Below are 16,926 nucleotides of genomic sequence, written 5' to 3'. Positions count from 1 at the left end.
GCTTATTTAAAGAAATAATAAGAATTGTCAAATCTGGGGAGAGACTTGGATATCCCTGTTCATGAAACTAATATGTCACCCTAAAATTTCAGATCAAGACACATTAAAATAAAACTGTCTAAATTCAAAAACCAAGAGAAAATTTTAAAAACACCAAAAAACAAAAAAAACAACAACAAAAAACTGCCCACAATAAGGGAAACCGCATATGGCTATCAGCAGATTTCTTAGCATAAACTTTTCAGCCCAAGAGAGTGGGCTGACATATAAGTGTGGGGGGAAAAAAAAAAACTGCCAACCAAGAATACTTTACTGGCAAAGCTGTCTTTCAGAAATGAGGGAGAAATAAAAGTTGATAGAATTCATCACTAGACTTGCCTTACAAGATATGCTGAAAGGGGCTCTTCAAGCTGAATTGAAAAGACACTAATTAGTAACATGAAAACATATGAAAATATAAACATAATGCTCAAGGTAAGTATATAGTCAAATTCAGAACACTTTAATACTGTAATATGGTGATGTGTTACCAGGCTTCCTTGGTAGCTCAGTGGTAAAGAATCTGCCTATCAATGCAGGAGATGCAAGTTTGATCCCTCGGTCAGGAAGATCCCCTGGAGAAGGAAATGGCAACTCACTCCAGTATTCTTGCCTGGAAAATTCCATGGACAGAGGAGCCTGGTGGGCTAGAGTCCATGGGGTCACAAAAGAGTCAGACATGACTTAGCAATTAAACAACAACATGGTGATGTGCTAATTGCTTAACTCTAGTACAGAGTTTAAAGGACAAAAGTATTAAAAACTAACTATAGCTACAATATTTTGTTAATAAATATACAGTATAAAAAGGGGCAAACTGTGATATCAAAAACATAAAATATCGGACAAGGAGTAAATGGGTAGAATTTTTATATGTGATCAAAGTTAAGCTATCAGCTTAAAATAATCTGTTATATTGTTAAGATATTTTATGTAAGTCTCATTGTAACCACAAAGCAAAAACCTGCAGGACATACACAAAAGATGAAGAGGAAAGAATCAAAGCATCAATTTCCAAGGAAAGACAGAAGAGGAAGAAAGGGACAAAGGAACTACAGAATAGCTAGAAAGCAAGTTTTTTTTTTTCCTTAAACTAAATTGACAAACTTTTAGCTAGCCACCTAAGAGTAAAGGTAGAATTCCCTAGTAAATAAAATCAGAGATGAAAATGGGAACCTAACAGCTAACACCAAAGAAATGCAGACGATCATAAGAGACTCCTATGGGCATTTATATCCCAGCAAGCTGGATAACCTCAAAAAAGTTTTTAGAACTATACAATGAAGTGAGACTGAGTCATGGAGAAATGAAAACTTTGAACAGATCAATAACAATAAGGAAATTGAATTAGTAATCAAAAATCTTTCAACAAAGAAAATCCTGAGTCCAGATTGTTTCACTAGTGAATTCTACTAAATACTTAAAAATTAATGCCAATCCTTCTCAAACTCTTCTAAAAACAGTTGGAGAGGAAGGAACATGTCTACATTCATTTTACAAGGTCAGCATTACACTGATACCAAAGCCAGATTAAGGACACCACAAGGAAACTATAGACTAATATCCCTGATGAATATAGATGCGAAAAATCCCAACAACATACTAGCAAACTGAATTCAACAGCACATTAAAAGGATCACACACCATGTTCAAGTAGGATTATCCCTGGAATGCAAAGATGGTTTAACATGTGCAAATCAATAAGCACGATACACCACATTCACAGAAGATAAAAATCGTACGATCATCTCAATAGATGCAGGAAAAGCATTTGACAAAATTCAGCATTCTTGAGTGCTGATAAAGCACTCAACCAAATTGAGTATAAAAAGAATGTACCTCAACATAATAAATGCCATATATAACAAAATCATAGTTAGCATCATACTCAATGGTGAAAGCTTTAAATCTTTCTCACTAAAATCAGGAATATGACAAAGGTACCCAGTTTTACCACTTCCATTCAGCATAATACTGGAAGTCCTCTTCAGAGCAGTTAGGCAAAGAAAAGGAATAAAAGGCATCCAAATTTGAGAGAAAGAAGTAAAAATTCCTGTTTGTAGATCATATGATCTTACATAGAGAAAAATCCTAAAGAGTCCACCAAAAAACTGTTGGAACTAAGCAACAAATTCACTAAAGTTGCAGGATACAAAATCACTATACAGGTATCAGTTGTGTTTCTATATGCTAACAACAAAATATCTGAAATAAACGTAAAAGATGCAATTTCATTTACAATAGTATCAAAACCAATAAAATACTTAGGAATAAATTTAACCAAGAAAGTGAAAGATCTGTACCCTGAAAATTAAAAGACATCAAAGAGAAAATTAAACAAGACACAAATAAATGGAAAAATATACCATGTTCATGGAGCAGAAGAATTAATGTTATTAAAATGAACAAGCCGCCTACAGCCACCTATAGATCTAATGCAATCCCTATTAAAATTTCAATGACATTTTTCACAAAAGCAGGTAAAAACACCTAAATTTCTTAAGGACTACAGAAGAATTTGAATAGCCAAGGCAGTCCTGAGAAAGAAGAACAAAGCTGGAGTCATATTTCCTGATTTCAAGAGAAGAGAAGGGGACTTTTGTACACTGTCAGTGAAATGTAAGCTGTTTTGCAGCCACCATTAAAAACAGTATGGAGTTTCCTTAAAAAATTAAAGATGGAACTACCATATGATACAGCAGCCCTACTTCTGGGGATACAGACATCTGTCAGTATCTGTGGAAGACTAATTCCAGGACCCCTTGCGTTCACCAAAATCCATGAATGCTCAAGTCCCATACTTGATTCTCTGTATCCACGGGTTTCGAATCTGTGGATTCAATGAACGTTGGGTGGAAACTTGAATCTACAGTTGGTTGAATCTGAAGGTGCAAAACCCACAAATGCAGAAGGCTTTTTGTATTTACTGAAAAAAGTCCACGTCAAAGTTCTAACCCAGGTTGTTCAAAGGTCAACTCTATATCCAAAGTAAATGAAATCACTGTCTCAAAGAGATGTCTGCACTCCCAGGGCAATTGGCAAGGCATGGAAAAACTTGTGTCCATCTATGGATGAATAGATAAAGACATGGTATATATTTGCAATGGGATATTATTCAGTTATAAAAAAGAAGAAAATTCTTTTGTGACAACATAGATAGACCTTGAGAGCATTATGCTAAGTAAAATAAGTTAAAGACAAATACTGTATGTTCTCACTTATATGTGGAATCTATAAGAACAAACTCATAGAAATAGAGAGTAGAATGGTGGTTACCTGGGGCTGTGGAGTAGAGAAAATGGGGAGATGTTGGCCAAAGGATATAAGCTTCTAAATATAGGATGAGTAAGTTCTGGGCATCTAATATACAGCACAGTGACAATAATTAGCAGTACTGTATTATGTATTTATAAGTTGTAAAGAGAGAAAATCTTAAATGTTATCACCACAAAAAAGATAATTATTTGAGGTAATGAATGTGTTGATGGATTTATTAAATCAACTTATTGTGGTAATTATTTCACAATATATATTGAATCAATTCATCACATTGTACACCTTAATTTTATATAATGCCAACTTTATCTCAGTGAAGCGGGGACAAAAGAGAAATTATGTTAAAAACTAAGGAGATTTGTGTAGAGTTTGTAATAATATATTTCAATATTGGTTCATTAATTGTGAAAAATGTACAATATTAGTCTAAGATCTGAACAATAGAGGAAACCAGGCGTGGGGTATATGTGAACTCCCTATACTATCTTTGCAACTTTTCTGTAAATATAAAAGGGTCAACTACATTTGGCCCTTGAAAAATGAGGGGTTTAGGGCACCAACCCTCCCCGCAGTTGAAAATCCAAGTATAGCTTTACAGTTAGCCCCCTGTATTCCTGGTTTTACATCGATGGATTAAATCAACTGAGGATCAATTAGTATTGTAGTATGTATTTAGTGAAAAAAATCTGATTATATGTGGACCCGCATAGCTCAAACCCTTGTTGTCCAAGGGTTAATTATATTCTAAAATAAAAATTTTATTCAAACAACAGAAGAAAATATTTAAGATGACTGGATCCCATTTGAGTTACTAGTTCTTTCTTAGAGAAAAGGATTGATGTGCTAAGACTCCTAAATAAAAAATAATTCCTAGCTAGCTAGTCACATCCACAAATATTTCTATAGATATTTCTATCGATGTCTTTTCAGTAGTGTTGAATCAAATTGCTATTAAAATAGCCATATAATACAAATGATCCTGGGGGATGGCATGGCAACCCACTCCAGTATTCCTGCCTGGAAAATCCCATGGACAGGGGAGCCTGGAGGGCTACAGTTCAAAGTGTCGCAGAGTCGGACACGATGAAGCGACTTAGCATGGTGCATGCGTAATACAAATACAATTAGCCATTTTGATATTAAAAGTGTGTCGTTCCTTTACGCAGCGTCCTGGCGGGTTACAATGGTACCATCTTTGCATATGGACAAACAGGCAGCGGTAAGACGTTCACCATCACGGGCGGGGCGGAGCGCTACAGCGACAGAGGCATCATCCCAAGGACACTGTCATACATTTTTGAGCAATTACAAAAGGTATGAAGCTTCCAGTTCATTTTATGCTCGATACATTCCGCAGAAATTTACTGTGGGTGGAAAATTCACTGTGACATTTTATTGTATTGTATACAAATGAGGAAATACTGCGTAGTAACTCTGGCCATAATTTACATTTAAGGAAAGTTTGGGGTTTTGCTGAAAAGGTAGAAATCCAGAAGGTGCCTCATTTTAAGTGATTCTGCTTCAGCAAAGACTCAAAGGGAGTTCCTTCTGATACACCCATGGAGGTTAAAAGAACAGATAACACATTTTTCCAACTAATATCTTCTATTTCTCATTAAGAAATTGAAAAATATCTTTTATTTTAGCTACTAAAGCAGTGAAAAGGATACTGTGGCTTTACCTCCTTCACACTTTTATTGGAAGCCCAGAGGAATTTACCACAGTAAACATCCTATTGCAATTAATATTGTTATGAAGAGGAGTTTCCTTTCTATAGTATATGCATCATTTATTGTATAGTTCCAAATGCCTGTTTCTTTTTTCTTTTTTTGAAGTAGCAAAGGGTAGCTTTATTACTTTTGCTACGCAAAGGGGGACACAGCAGGTTGCTGCCTCAAAAAACTATGTCCCCCAAGTATCTGTTTCTGTATCAAGATTTAGCACAACTTACAGTGTAGGTATCTCTATCCCCATTTTAAAACTGAGAAAACTGACAATGAGGCCGGCTTTATTTTGCTGGCTGTTTTTAAACAAATCCTACACAATGAGTCACTTCAATTCTCTAGGTTTCAGTTCTCCTCTGAAAATAGGGACTGCATTGTACTAGACAATCTCTGGCATCTCTGCTAGTTCCCGCACTTCTTTGGTTGTATCACTTCTGTGTAACGAATGGCCTAACTGGGTCAGTGTAACAGTGTTTCCAAAATTTCTCCACTGTATACTGCTTACATTTTGAGTTGCAAAGATGAGAATTGCTGAGATATGCAGAATTCTAATTTCCACCCATAAAGTAGCAATTACCCATTAGTTCAGCTCATCTCTCCCTAGCACAAACATGCCAGCTCTGCGTGCCAGAAAATTTGGGAAGGAAAGGATTGAGTATAATATATATGTTGAATCCAAATTCTTCCTTTTCATGTACTCATTTATTTCTGACATTAGCTGTTTTGTTTTGTTCCCAGATCTCACAAACTGGGAATATAATTTCTAGTAGTTTTTGTGGCTTAATGTAGGAGTGTGCTGTCTTGGGGAAATCACTGAAGGTGGTGCGGGCCAACCTGGTTCTTAGTGCACCACTTAACAGGGTGTGGACTCGGGCAGTTGCTCGATGTCTCAGGCTTGTGGAGTGGCTTTGAGAGTTGAATATACTGTATTTAAAGATACTGTCCAATTCCTGGCACATAGGCAATGCTCAAAACACGATAGCTATCACTACAGCCATTAATGTCTTCTGGCCAATTGACTTCTGACCAATTTCAAAGAACCCTTTGAAACTTAGAACGAATGGAGCTAATCCCCTAATTAAGTTGAACAAAATAAATTCTTTCCTAATATAAAATATATTTGTCTTTAAATTTCATCTGTGGTTACCAAAATACAGTTTTTAAAGTCTAAATATCTCCCAAGTACCTACTTGGGTTCATTGTTTTATATCTGTTTGTCATTGACATTACTCTAAACCTCATTTCATTCTGAATGATTCTAAATAACCTCCTGGACTTGGAGGGACCCCCATCCAGGACAACGCCTTATAAATGAAGAGATTAACAGGATGGGGCACAACGCGTTTGTTATAAACTGACTGAACTGTGGTAGAACGAGCCAGAGGCAGCTTTGAAATTCTTCAGAAAGTTTGTCTTTACTTCTTAGCTGAGAAATGCCGACAGGTACTCAGCTGCCCCAGTTGACTGCTTTAGAAGTCACATGGTGCTCTCCAGACTCCTTAAAGGAAACATTTGACTTATGCAAAGTATTTATCTCAAGACAAACTAAGAACTAGTGCATACCAGGTGCTAAAATGCCTGTGAATGGGTGATAGCACATTTGCAAAGATTTTCAAAGATGAAAATTGATTCCATTTATTTTAGAAATCACCACTCATTATTTTTGAGTATTGTGAGGCTCATACTTGTTTGGGGGCAGGAGAAAAGGCTGTCTGCAGGGAACATGTGTGTTACATTACAGTCTGGCACTCCTAAACAGTAAAAAAAAAAAAAAAAGGAGTAATAAGGAAAGGTAGCTGCCACATAGCTCAGTGAATTTTAAGTGTGTATTCCAAGAAAAGCCCAGAAAACGCAGGAGCTGGAGGAGCCAAAGGAATTATCCCTATCATCTCAGGGCAATGGACTTGCCATTTTCCTGACTTTTTTTTTAATTTCTTCTGGTTTCTGAAAGAAGAGTTTCTTCCCTGTGGATGAACATACAGTTTGTTCTTTTTGCCTTTCTTTTCCTTTCTTTCTGTATTCACATACTGAATTCTCTGTTTGGAGGCTTTCAGAAATAATAATAGCAGCAGCAGCAATGATTTATTGGTGCCTATTAACATTTATCGGTGCCTAGCATTGTTGTTAGGATTTAAAATACAGAGACTTATTTCTCCATTACAATAGTTCTGCAATTAAAGGTTATTATCCCCGATTTCATGATTAAACAACTGAGGCTAAGGGCGCAGGATCACTCAGTTATAGAGGCAGAGCCACCGCTCTACCCCAGCTTTGTCTGGTGCTGAGATGAATTCATATTTATACACTAAAATCTCAAACCATAATCGATGAGACATGTCAGATATGTTCAGATAAGTTTTAGACATGTGTTGTTTCAGACAGGATCTCAGGATGTTGCTGAGTGATTCCCCTTGGATTGTAACTTGCTTTTAGAATCTTTCAGGGATGGACAGCACGTACGTTGATCATGGAGCACTTTTTTCCACAAGTATTTTAAGCGGTATTTTAGGAAACATTGGCTTAGACTAAAGGCCACTCAGACTGTCTAGCGTTGAAGTGTGTATTTGTAGGCTCTTGTTTCCTGCACGAATGTAAGCTATAGCCCCCTAAATTATGTTGATATGATGCCTTTACTAAACGAGGACACTAATATAATTGATAGATCATTTGTCAGTGTTAGCGGCCAGCATCACCTACATCAAGATTTCCAGCATTTGGTTGGGAGAAGTTGTTTAGTAGAGATTCAGTCCATGCTGTCACTTTTGCAGAACACCAGACATGGAATTTCAGCTGTAGTTTGAGTATCCCACTATAGTCATGTGCTAGCTGAGAACTGCCTTAATTTTTCATGTATTATTTCATTTTTATGAAGTGGTAGTATCTTTATGTGGATAGTTTGGGCCATTTTAGGGCCAGAGAATCATATTAATTTTAACCTGAAGAACACACAGTCCTTATCCAACTTCCTCACTTCAGCGGGTGTGGAACAGAGGCCTGACCTGGTAGCAGCTCAGAGTTGCCAGGACCAGGATTCCAGATTTGGATTTGCAGGCCGTGATTCTTTTCCCATCTTCTCCTTCTTTGAATAATACCTGTCAAATGGGTTTTCTTGAATATAGAAAAGAATCCTACCTATGAATATCCACTCTGACAATCTGCCGATCTTCTTGCCAGAAGACACAAATATACTCTCCTCTTATGAGTAGCAGGACTCTTAGTATTTGCAGAAATGGAAGCATTTCTGTCTTGGGGGAAACAAGAAGAAGTGCTCTTATTGATACTTTGTATTGAAAAACAGAGCTTGAATTTTTCTTGAGACCTGAAAAAAAAAAAATCCCCTGTTTTATTCCATCTAAGAGGGAGTGAGTTCTTTCTGTCTGTTGACAGAACTGAGACAAGGACCAGTCACCTTGACTTCTATCTTAATTACTTTGATGCCTGTATCATTGCATCTCAGCAATGACGCACAGAAAAGGCCTTTCTCTAATCAATAGCTGAATATCTCTAATTTGCCTCTTGGGCAAGGAAAATTAACCCAACAGGTAGGGTATAAGTGGAGTAGGAAACGGCAACCCACTCCAGTATTCTTGCCTGGGACATCCCATGAACAGAGGATCCTGATGGGCTACAGTCCATGGGGTCACAAAGAGTCATACACGACTGAGCAATTGAGCATGCAAGGTATAAGTAGTGAGCTGTTAATGTCCATCTTACTGTTACTGTTAATGTCCATCTTATTGTTATCCCCTGGAATTCACTTTCCACATCTATTTACTGTCTGTTATCTGTCACTGGAAATTTGAATATTAGAAAAGTTAAAAATAAATTATGATTGAAGATGGAAATTCTTTGGCTACTGAAGTTTTTAAACTGAAATAACAATTCTGTGTTCTGTTTTTTTTTTTTTCCTGTCTGAAAGTAAAAAATAGTGTTTTATACAGTTCTGCAACCAAGTTGGTCCATTTCAAGTGTATATTGACTTTTTACATATAATGTGGAAACAATAAAAAATAACAGACTGAAGTTGCTTGTAATCATGGATGTTGGCCATCTTAAAAAAAAGCTTCATGCATATGGTAACTGGCAACTTGAAAGTGTCACGAACTGAAAATGAAAACCATGCAAAGTGAGAGAGTGAAGGAGAGAAACTGTAAGGGAACTAAAGATAAATGTGTTCATCTCTCTCTAAGCTGAATCATGATTTATAGCCATTTAATAACATCTTTCTCTTTCCCAATCAGGACAGCAGCAAAATATATACAACGCACATTTCCTATTTGGAAATCTACAATGAATGTGGTTATGATCTATTGGATCCAAGACATGAAGCCTCCAGTTTGGAAGATTTGCCGTGAGTAGCAGAACAACAAAGAGTGGGGGGAAATTACTTTCAGATGTTCCCTTCAATTGTTTTCTTTGAAACTTTGTATGTTTCTGGTCTCAATCATAATTAACAAATACTGGATAACAGAATCTTTTTGTAGTATAGTGGATATTTTTTCCAGTTATGACAAATAGACAGTAGTGATGGGACCTAAAATTGCTTGAAACTCCATTCTTGAAACAGTCTCTCTTGGAGCTGGTACAAGCGGATACAGTGACTGTTCTCAGAGTGGGTGCCGAGAGGACTGATGGGCTCTGACAACACCGCTTTACTCCTGCCACGTGAAATGAGACCATTTTACTCCTCCAATTGTGGCCTTTCTCTGAGGAAGATATTCAAATTAGCAATAAAAGAATTCGAAAGAGAGAAAGTAAAACTTTAGTTAGTGTTGGTCACTCAGTCGTGTCTGACTCTTTGTGACCCCATGGACTGTAGTCCGTCAGGCTCCTCTGTCCAGGGAATTCTCCAGGCAAGAATACTGAAGTGGGTTGCCAGTTCCCTTCTCCAGGGGATCTTCCCAACCCAGGGATCAAACGCCAGTCTCCTGAATTGCAGGCAGAGTCTTTACCATCGGAGTCACCAGAGAAGAGAGAAAATAAAATTTTGTTTTCCCCAAATGCTTCTCTACAGTTATTGACTAACATTGACATGCTTCTGGTCAGATTGGCACTGATAGTTTCGTAACTGAAACAGAAATAGAGTCTTCAGAACTTATCTCACAATGGAATAAGTTACTCTGTAAGCATATATGTAATATTCCTCACTGTTTGCTTGAATATTTGCCTAAGTTATACATATATTTAGTAATAATTCATATACTTTTGTGCAGACATCTTTAGAATGTTGGTAGAGCCAAGAAAATGTATTGTGATATTTTTCTTATTAACTATTCTAAGACAGTTTAAACTATATGTTAATCCTCTACCAAAAAGGTCAACAGCGATTTGCTTATTTTAATTTGCAAAGGAAACAAGAAGAGATCATAAAAAATATATATATAAAGAATATATGTAAAACATATATATTCTTCTGTAAATGTTGATTAAGAGTTTTTACATCTCATCTTTTTTATGCTAACAGTATTTACTAGAGGGAATTAGGAAAGGGGATTATTGTTGGTACTTTGTATAAAAATTAAGAGAAAGGAAAGACTACTGACTCCATGGAAGAAATTGCTCTTAAAGAAATCATTGGAATTAAGTTTACAAAAAAGGAAACAGTTTCCTCACGGAAAGGATAGAAGCAATAGTGTTTAAGACAGAAAGGCTATGTGTCGAGGAGTCATGTGAAGTGAAAGCAGAAAGGCCAACTGAAGCCAGCCTTTGGGGGACTTGAATGACAGGTTTTTGGTATGAGATTGATCTTTATTCTAATAGGCTTCTTAATGAGTCTCCTAGCCTCCAGTCTAATCTATGTACCTCTAGGATAACTATTGCATTCCAGGTGGCACTAGTGGTAAAGAAGTCGCCTGCCAGTACAGGAGACATAAGAGATGTGGGTTCAGTCCCTGGGTGGGGAAGATCCCCTGGAGGAGGGCATGGCAACCCGCTCCAGTATTCTTGCCTGGAGAATCCCCATGGACAGAGGAGCCTGGCGGGCTGCAGTCCATGGGGTCGCAAAGAGTTGGACATGACTGAAGTGACTGAGCAAGCATGCAAAATTGCTTTTAACAAGCCATATCTACCCTGAAGAGCTTGAAGCGTGTTTAGTAATAAACCCAGAAATGAAGGGCTTGACTGTGATGAACATGGAGGAGAGAGAAATCTGAGAGATATGCAATAAATAAGAGGAAAGGAAGGAAGAAAGGGAGAGAGAGACAGAGAGAGAGAGAGAGGAGACAGGTCTGAGTCTGAGTAATTAGGTGCAGTCTAACTATGGGAAGACCAAGGAGTGAGAAAAGCCCTTTGAGCTCTAAGAGAGGTGATGTGATCTAGAGGAAAGAGCACTTGATTAGAAGGCAGGGAATTTGGGTTCTAGTCCCAAACCCGCAAGCTTAAACCATTTTTTCACTTTCCTGGATTTCTCTTTGTCTGTAAAATGTGGGCATTGGATTATATAATATTTAACAACCATCCAACCTCCAGTGTCTAAAGTTCACAGATTAGTGATCTCATAGGGTGGTAGAATTTATTTGGTGGTTCTTCTCCCCTTCACAGAAGAATAAGAAGTGCTCTAGGTATGTTCTGTTGTCCTGCTAGAAAATACCCTCAGGCCTCTTGAGAGCAAGAGAAAGGCTTAACTCCCTCTGTGACTCTCCTTTTCCCAGCATGCCTGGCATTTAGCCGTGGTTCTCAGTGTTGGTGGGGTTGTCCCTATAGCTGATGCCAGCTCCCTGTCTGAAACTGCAGTTCCTTCTTTAGTAGCTTTGTCTTCTTGCTGGAGAAGGAGTTCACTGACTCAAGTCAAAAGTGCCCTGAGTTACAAAACAGATGTTTTTAATGAACTACCCCACACCTTACCCCACCCCCACACGCACACACACACATACAAAAGTGGTCTGAAAGTTTCTTATGTTTCAGACTACAATTTCATGACAACAAATCTCATTAAAATAAAAATGAGAAGATTATCATTAAGAAAGGAGATTCCCATATCCCAAGACTGTATCCTGTGTACTTCAGATGCATTCAATAGTATAAAATCCCAGAACAGCTCAGAGCTTTGTAGTCTTTTGGTGTGGGGATAATGGGATTTGACTGGTATTGAGTCTGCTAGTTTTCTGGGGATTTTGAAGGTTTTACCTTTTACTAAGATGATAAAGCAAGTCTTTATAATGGGATATGACTTTTGTTGTACCTGGATTGGATTAAGAGTGTGGATGCACTGTTAATCTGGTTTCACACTCTTGAACCAGAACAGGCTTTAACTCTGAAATCCTGTCTGTCTGGTTGACTGGCTGTATTTGTTGTGAGCAGGAATGTTCCAAACACTCTGAATAACATTCAAAATTACTAGGCAAGATGTCTGTTGACCTTGGTTCTCTCCTGAAGTCATCCATTTGAGGAAAAATGACAATACACATTTTTGATCCCTTCCATATTCTTATACTTGGGTTAACCATGTGACATAGAATTCAAGGTGATTTTGATATGGCACAATAATAGCATCAGTAATAGGTTCCTGGAACAACAGACTGGTTCCAAATAGGAAAAGGAGTACGTCAAGGCTGTATATTGTCACCCTGCTTATTTAACTTCTATGCAGAGTACATCATGCGAAACGCTGAGCTGGAAGAAGCACAAGCTGGAATCAAGATTGCCGGGAGAAATATCAATAACCTCAGATATGCAGATGACACCACCCTTATGGCAGAAAGTGAAGAGGAACTCAAAAGCCTCTTGATGAAAGTGAAAGTGGAGAATGAAAAAGTTGGCTTAAAGCTCAACATTCAGAAAATGAAGATCATGGCATCTGGTCCCATCACTTCATGGGAAATAGATGGGGAAAGAGTGGAAACAGTGTCAGACTTTATTTTGGGGGGCTCCAAAATCACTGCAGATAGTGATTGCAGCCATAAAATTAAAAGATGCTTACTCCTTGGAAGGAAAGTTATGACCAACCTAGATAGCATACTCAAAAGCAGAGACATTACCTTGCCAACAAAGGTCCGTCTAGTCAAGGCTATGGTTTTTCCAGTGGTCATGTATGGGTGTGAGAGTTGGACTGTGAAGAAAGCTAAATGCCAAAGAATTGATGCTTTTGAACTGTGGTGTTGGAGAAGACTCTTGAGAGTCCCTTAGACTGCAAGGAGATCCAACCAGTCCATTCTAAAGGAGATCAGCCCTGGGTGTTCTTTGGAAGGACTGATGCTAAAGCTGAAACTCCAGTACTTTGGCCACCTCATGCGAAGAGTTGACTCATTGGAAAAGACTCTGATGCTGGGAGGGATTGGGGGCGGGAGGAGAAGGGGACGACAGAGGATGAGATGGCTGGATGGCATCACTGACTCGATGGACGTGAGTCTGAGAGAACTCCGGGAGTTGGTGATGGCCAGGGAGGCCTGGCGTGCTGCAATTCATGGGGTCGCAAAGAGTCGGACACGACTGAGTGACTGAACCGAACTGAACTGAATAGGTTCCTTAGCACTGAGCAGCACAGCTTCCTCCCAAGTCACGTGATGGACACCCGCCCTTGCTCTTCTCACGTGTACTTTGCCTTTTCTGTTTCTTTGTCCTCTTATATTCTAATGGGTTCCATCTCTCTGCTCTTGCAGATGCATTTACAAGCCTGTTGACTTCCTGTGGTCTTTGTATATGTATTGCCAGGGCACCAAGCTAAAGTCAATCCCTTTTTGCAATTATTGCTCTAGTCATTTCGCAATGAGTTTTTAGATATAAGGCTAAAAGTATGACCTGTGAAGGAATAAAACAGGTAAGTTGAATTCATTAAAGTTAAAAACATCGGCTGTCTGAAAGGCACTTTCAGTAGTTTAAAAAGACAAACCAGAGACTCAGAGAAGTTATTTACCAAACACATATCTGATAAAGGACTTGTATCCAAAGTATTCAAAGAACTCTTAAAATGCAACAGTAAGAAAACAATTCAGTTAAGAAGCGAGGAAGAAATCTGAAGAGACATCTCACCAAAGAAGATATATAGATGGTAAATAAGTGTATGAAAAGATGGTCAACATCATCTGTCATTGAAGAATTGTTAAAACACAAGATACCACCACACACCTTTTAAAGCTGTTAAACTAGCAATATCAAATGCTGACAAGAATGTAATGTAAGTCAAATTGCATTATTATCATTGCTGGTGGGCAAGCAAAATAGTATGGCCACTCTGGAAGACAGTTTCTAATTTCTTACAAAATTAAGCATAAGTCTTACCATAATATGATCCAGCAATCACACTCCTAGGTATTTAACTAAATGAGGTGAAAATTTATGACAGCGTGAAAACCTACCCACACATGGATATAGCAGCCTTATTCATAATTACCAAAAACCAAAAGTAAGCAAGATATTTCTCAATAGGCAAATAGAAAAACAGTGGTACATCCATGTAGTGGAATATTATTTGGCCATAAAAATAAATGAGCTATTAAACCATGGAAAGACATGGAGGAACATTAAATGTATAGTGCTAAGTGCAAAAGCCAGCAAAAAAAGTCTGCACGCTCGATGATTGCAACTGTATGACATTCTGGAAAAGGCAGAACTATAGATACAGTAGAAATATCAGTGTTTGCCAGTGGTTGAAAGGGTTGCCAAGGGTAGAAGGATGAATAAGCGAAGCGCAGATGATTTGGGGGACAGTGAGACTATCAGATTTGATACTGTAATGGTAGGCATATAAGTTCACCCATTTGTACAAACTCACAGAACTTGCAACACAGAGAGTGAGCCCTGATGTAAACTATGGATCTTCAGTTTAAGAAAATGACAATAACAGAAAGGAATGAACTGTTGATACACTTAACAACTTGGATGAATCTCCAGGGAATTATGCTGAGTGAAAAAAAAGCCAATCCCAAAAGATAATATGCTTTGTGATTTCATTTATGTAATGTTCATTAATTGGCAGAGTTATAGAAGTAACAGATCAGTGGCTGACAGGAGTTAGGGTGGGAAGGGGAAATGGTTATATGCGTCCAATGATGGATCCTTGTGGTGATGGACCCTCCTGTGTCTTGGCTGTAACGGTGGATATACAAACTATCAAAATGCATAGAACTAAAGCACTTATGCATAGGTGAGCAAAAGCAAAACTGGAACATCTGAATTCAATCAGTGGATTGTATCAATTTCAAGGTCCTGGTTGTGATACTTTAATATCATTTTATAAGACGCTTACTCCTTGGAAGGAAAGTTATGACCAACCTAGATAGCACATTGAAAAGCAGAGTCTACTTTGCCAACAAAGGTTCGTCTAGTCAAGGCTATGGTTTTTCCAGTGGTCATGTATGGATGTGAGAGTTGGACTGTGAAGAAGGCTGAGCGCCGAAGAATTGATGCTTTTGAACTGTGGTGTTGGAGAAGACTCTTGAGAGTCCCTTGGACTGCAAGGAGATCCAACCAGTCCATTCTGAAGGAGATCAGCCCCAGGATTTCTTTGGAAGGAATGATGCTAAAGCTGAAACTCCAGTACTTTGGCCACCTCCTGCGAAGAGTTGACTCACTGGAAAAGACTCTGATGCTGGGAGGGATTGGGGGCAGGAGGAGAAGGGGACGACAGAGGATGAGATGGTTGGATGGCATCACTGACTCGATAGACGTGAGTCTGAATGAACTCCGAGAGTTGGTGATGGACAGGGAGGCCTGGCATGCTGGGATTCATGGAGTCGCAAAAAGTTGGACACGACTGAGTGACTGAACTGACTGACCATTGCAAAAAACTGGGTAATGGGTACATGGGACCTCTCTGCATTATTTCTTACAGCTGCTTGTAAATCCACAATTATCACAAAATGTAATTTTAATTTAAAACAGTAAGTGGCTATATTTTTGTCTATAGACATATATATGCTTATGCACAGATGTGTAGTAGAGCTATTCTGCATTTAGTAATTTAAATGAAAATAGAACTTCTTCTTTTGAAAGCTCCTTATGTCATATGCTATAAAGGGAATATAGTTAGAATCTAAGTATGTCTCACAAAGTAAAACAGTATAACTGCTGGTCTTAACCATAGGGAAAATAGTCACCTTACTTTAGTGTAATTTTAGTATTCCTAAATACGGATGCATATTCCATTTAAGGTTCCAAAGACAGTCATGGTTATTACTGTTAAAAAAAAAAAAAAGTCAGTAAATTCTAGCATTCAGTACTGAAGTCTTGGCTATGTTGTGTTTTTTAAATAATTTGTCATCAGAGGAAAAAAAAACTGACAGATGTTAAATTTAAATTTACAACATTTCTAATACCTACTGGATATAAACCTCTGCTAAGTGCCACAGGAGTTACAAAAAGTGTCTACCTTCCTGGCTTACAGCCTAGTCATGTGGAATCACTCATGGATTTAGCAAACAGTTATTGAAATCCAACTTGGTTCCACACACTCTGCTAGGCACTGAATTTACCAACATAGGCTTTGCCTTCCTGGAGCTCATAGCACAGTGGATAAAAATAGTACAAAATAGCATTAGGTGGAATATGAAAATCCTAAGAGAGGCACAGAGAATAGCAAGGGCTTAGAGGAGAAAGAAGTCACACCGGGTCAAGCAATCAGAAAAAGACTCGAGGAGATGGCACATGGAACAGTGCTTGAAGGAGAGGCTAGGACTTTGGGCCGTGGAGTGTGGCCTCCACGTGGAAACAGAGGCGGGGAATTTGCACAGCAGAGATCTTGTCCTGGGACACTTAATAGACCTGTTCAGCAGGAACCCAGTGAAGGAACAGGTGAGAACTTTAAGACTGGAAAGGTAAAAAAAACAAGGATTCGGCAAACAAGGTGCAGCCCTTGAAGATATTTCCCTTCCTGGATATTTCAGGAAGAAATATCACTCAGTAGTGTACAGGACAGGAATGAGATGGATGGAGGTCAGAGAGAGTCTGGAGC

The 16,926-nt window shown here is 38.3% G+C and overlaps 1 protein-coding gene across 5 annotated transcripts in view; it reads left to right on the top strand.

The window, feature by feature from the left end:
* The window catches only part of KIF6 (kinesin family member 6), a 422,151-nt gene that overhangs the window by 87,778 nt on the left and 317,447 nt on the right, over positions 1-16,926 (top strand). For all 5 annotated transcript variants that reach the window (XM_061398076.1, XM_061398073.1, XM_061398075.1 and 2 more), the window contains exons 4-5: positions 4,482-4,629; positions 9,281-9,390. In XM_061398076.1, the coding sequence (XP_061254060.1) occupies positions 4,482-4,629; positions 9,281-9,390 (258 nt within the window). The remainder of the gene's footprint in view (positions 1-4,481; positions 4,630-9,280; positions 9,391-16,926) is intronic.

The sequence above is a fragment of the Bos javanicus genome, chromosome 23, assembly GCF_032452875.1.
Source record: "Bos javanicus breed banteng chromosome 23, ARS-OSU_banteng_1.0, whole genome shotgun sequence".
Taxonomy (NCBI): domain Eukaryota; kingdom Metazoa; phylum Chordata; class Mammalia; order Artiodactyla; family Bovidae; genus Bos; species Bos javanicus.
The sequence above is the reverse complement of the archived record's forward strand: the minus strand, read 5'-3'. Positions and strand labels throughout refer to the sequence as shown.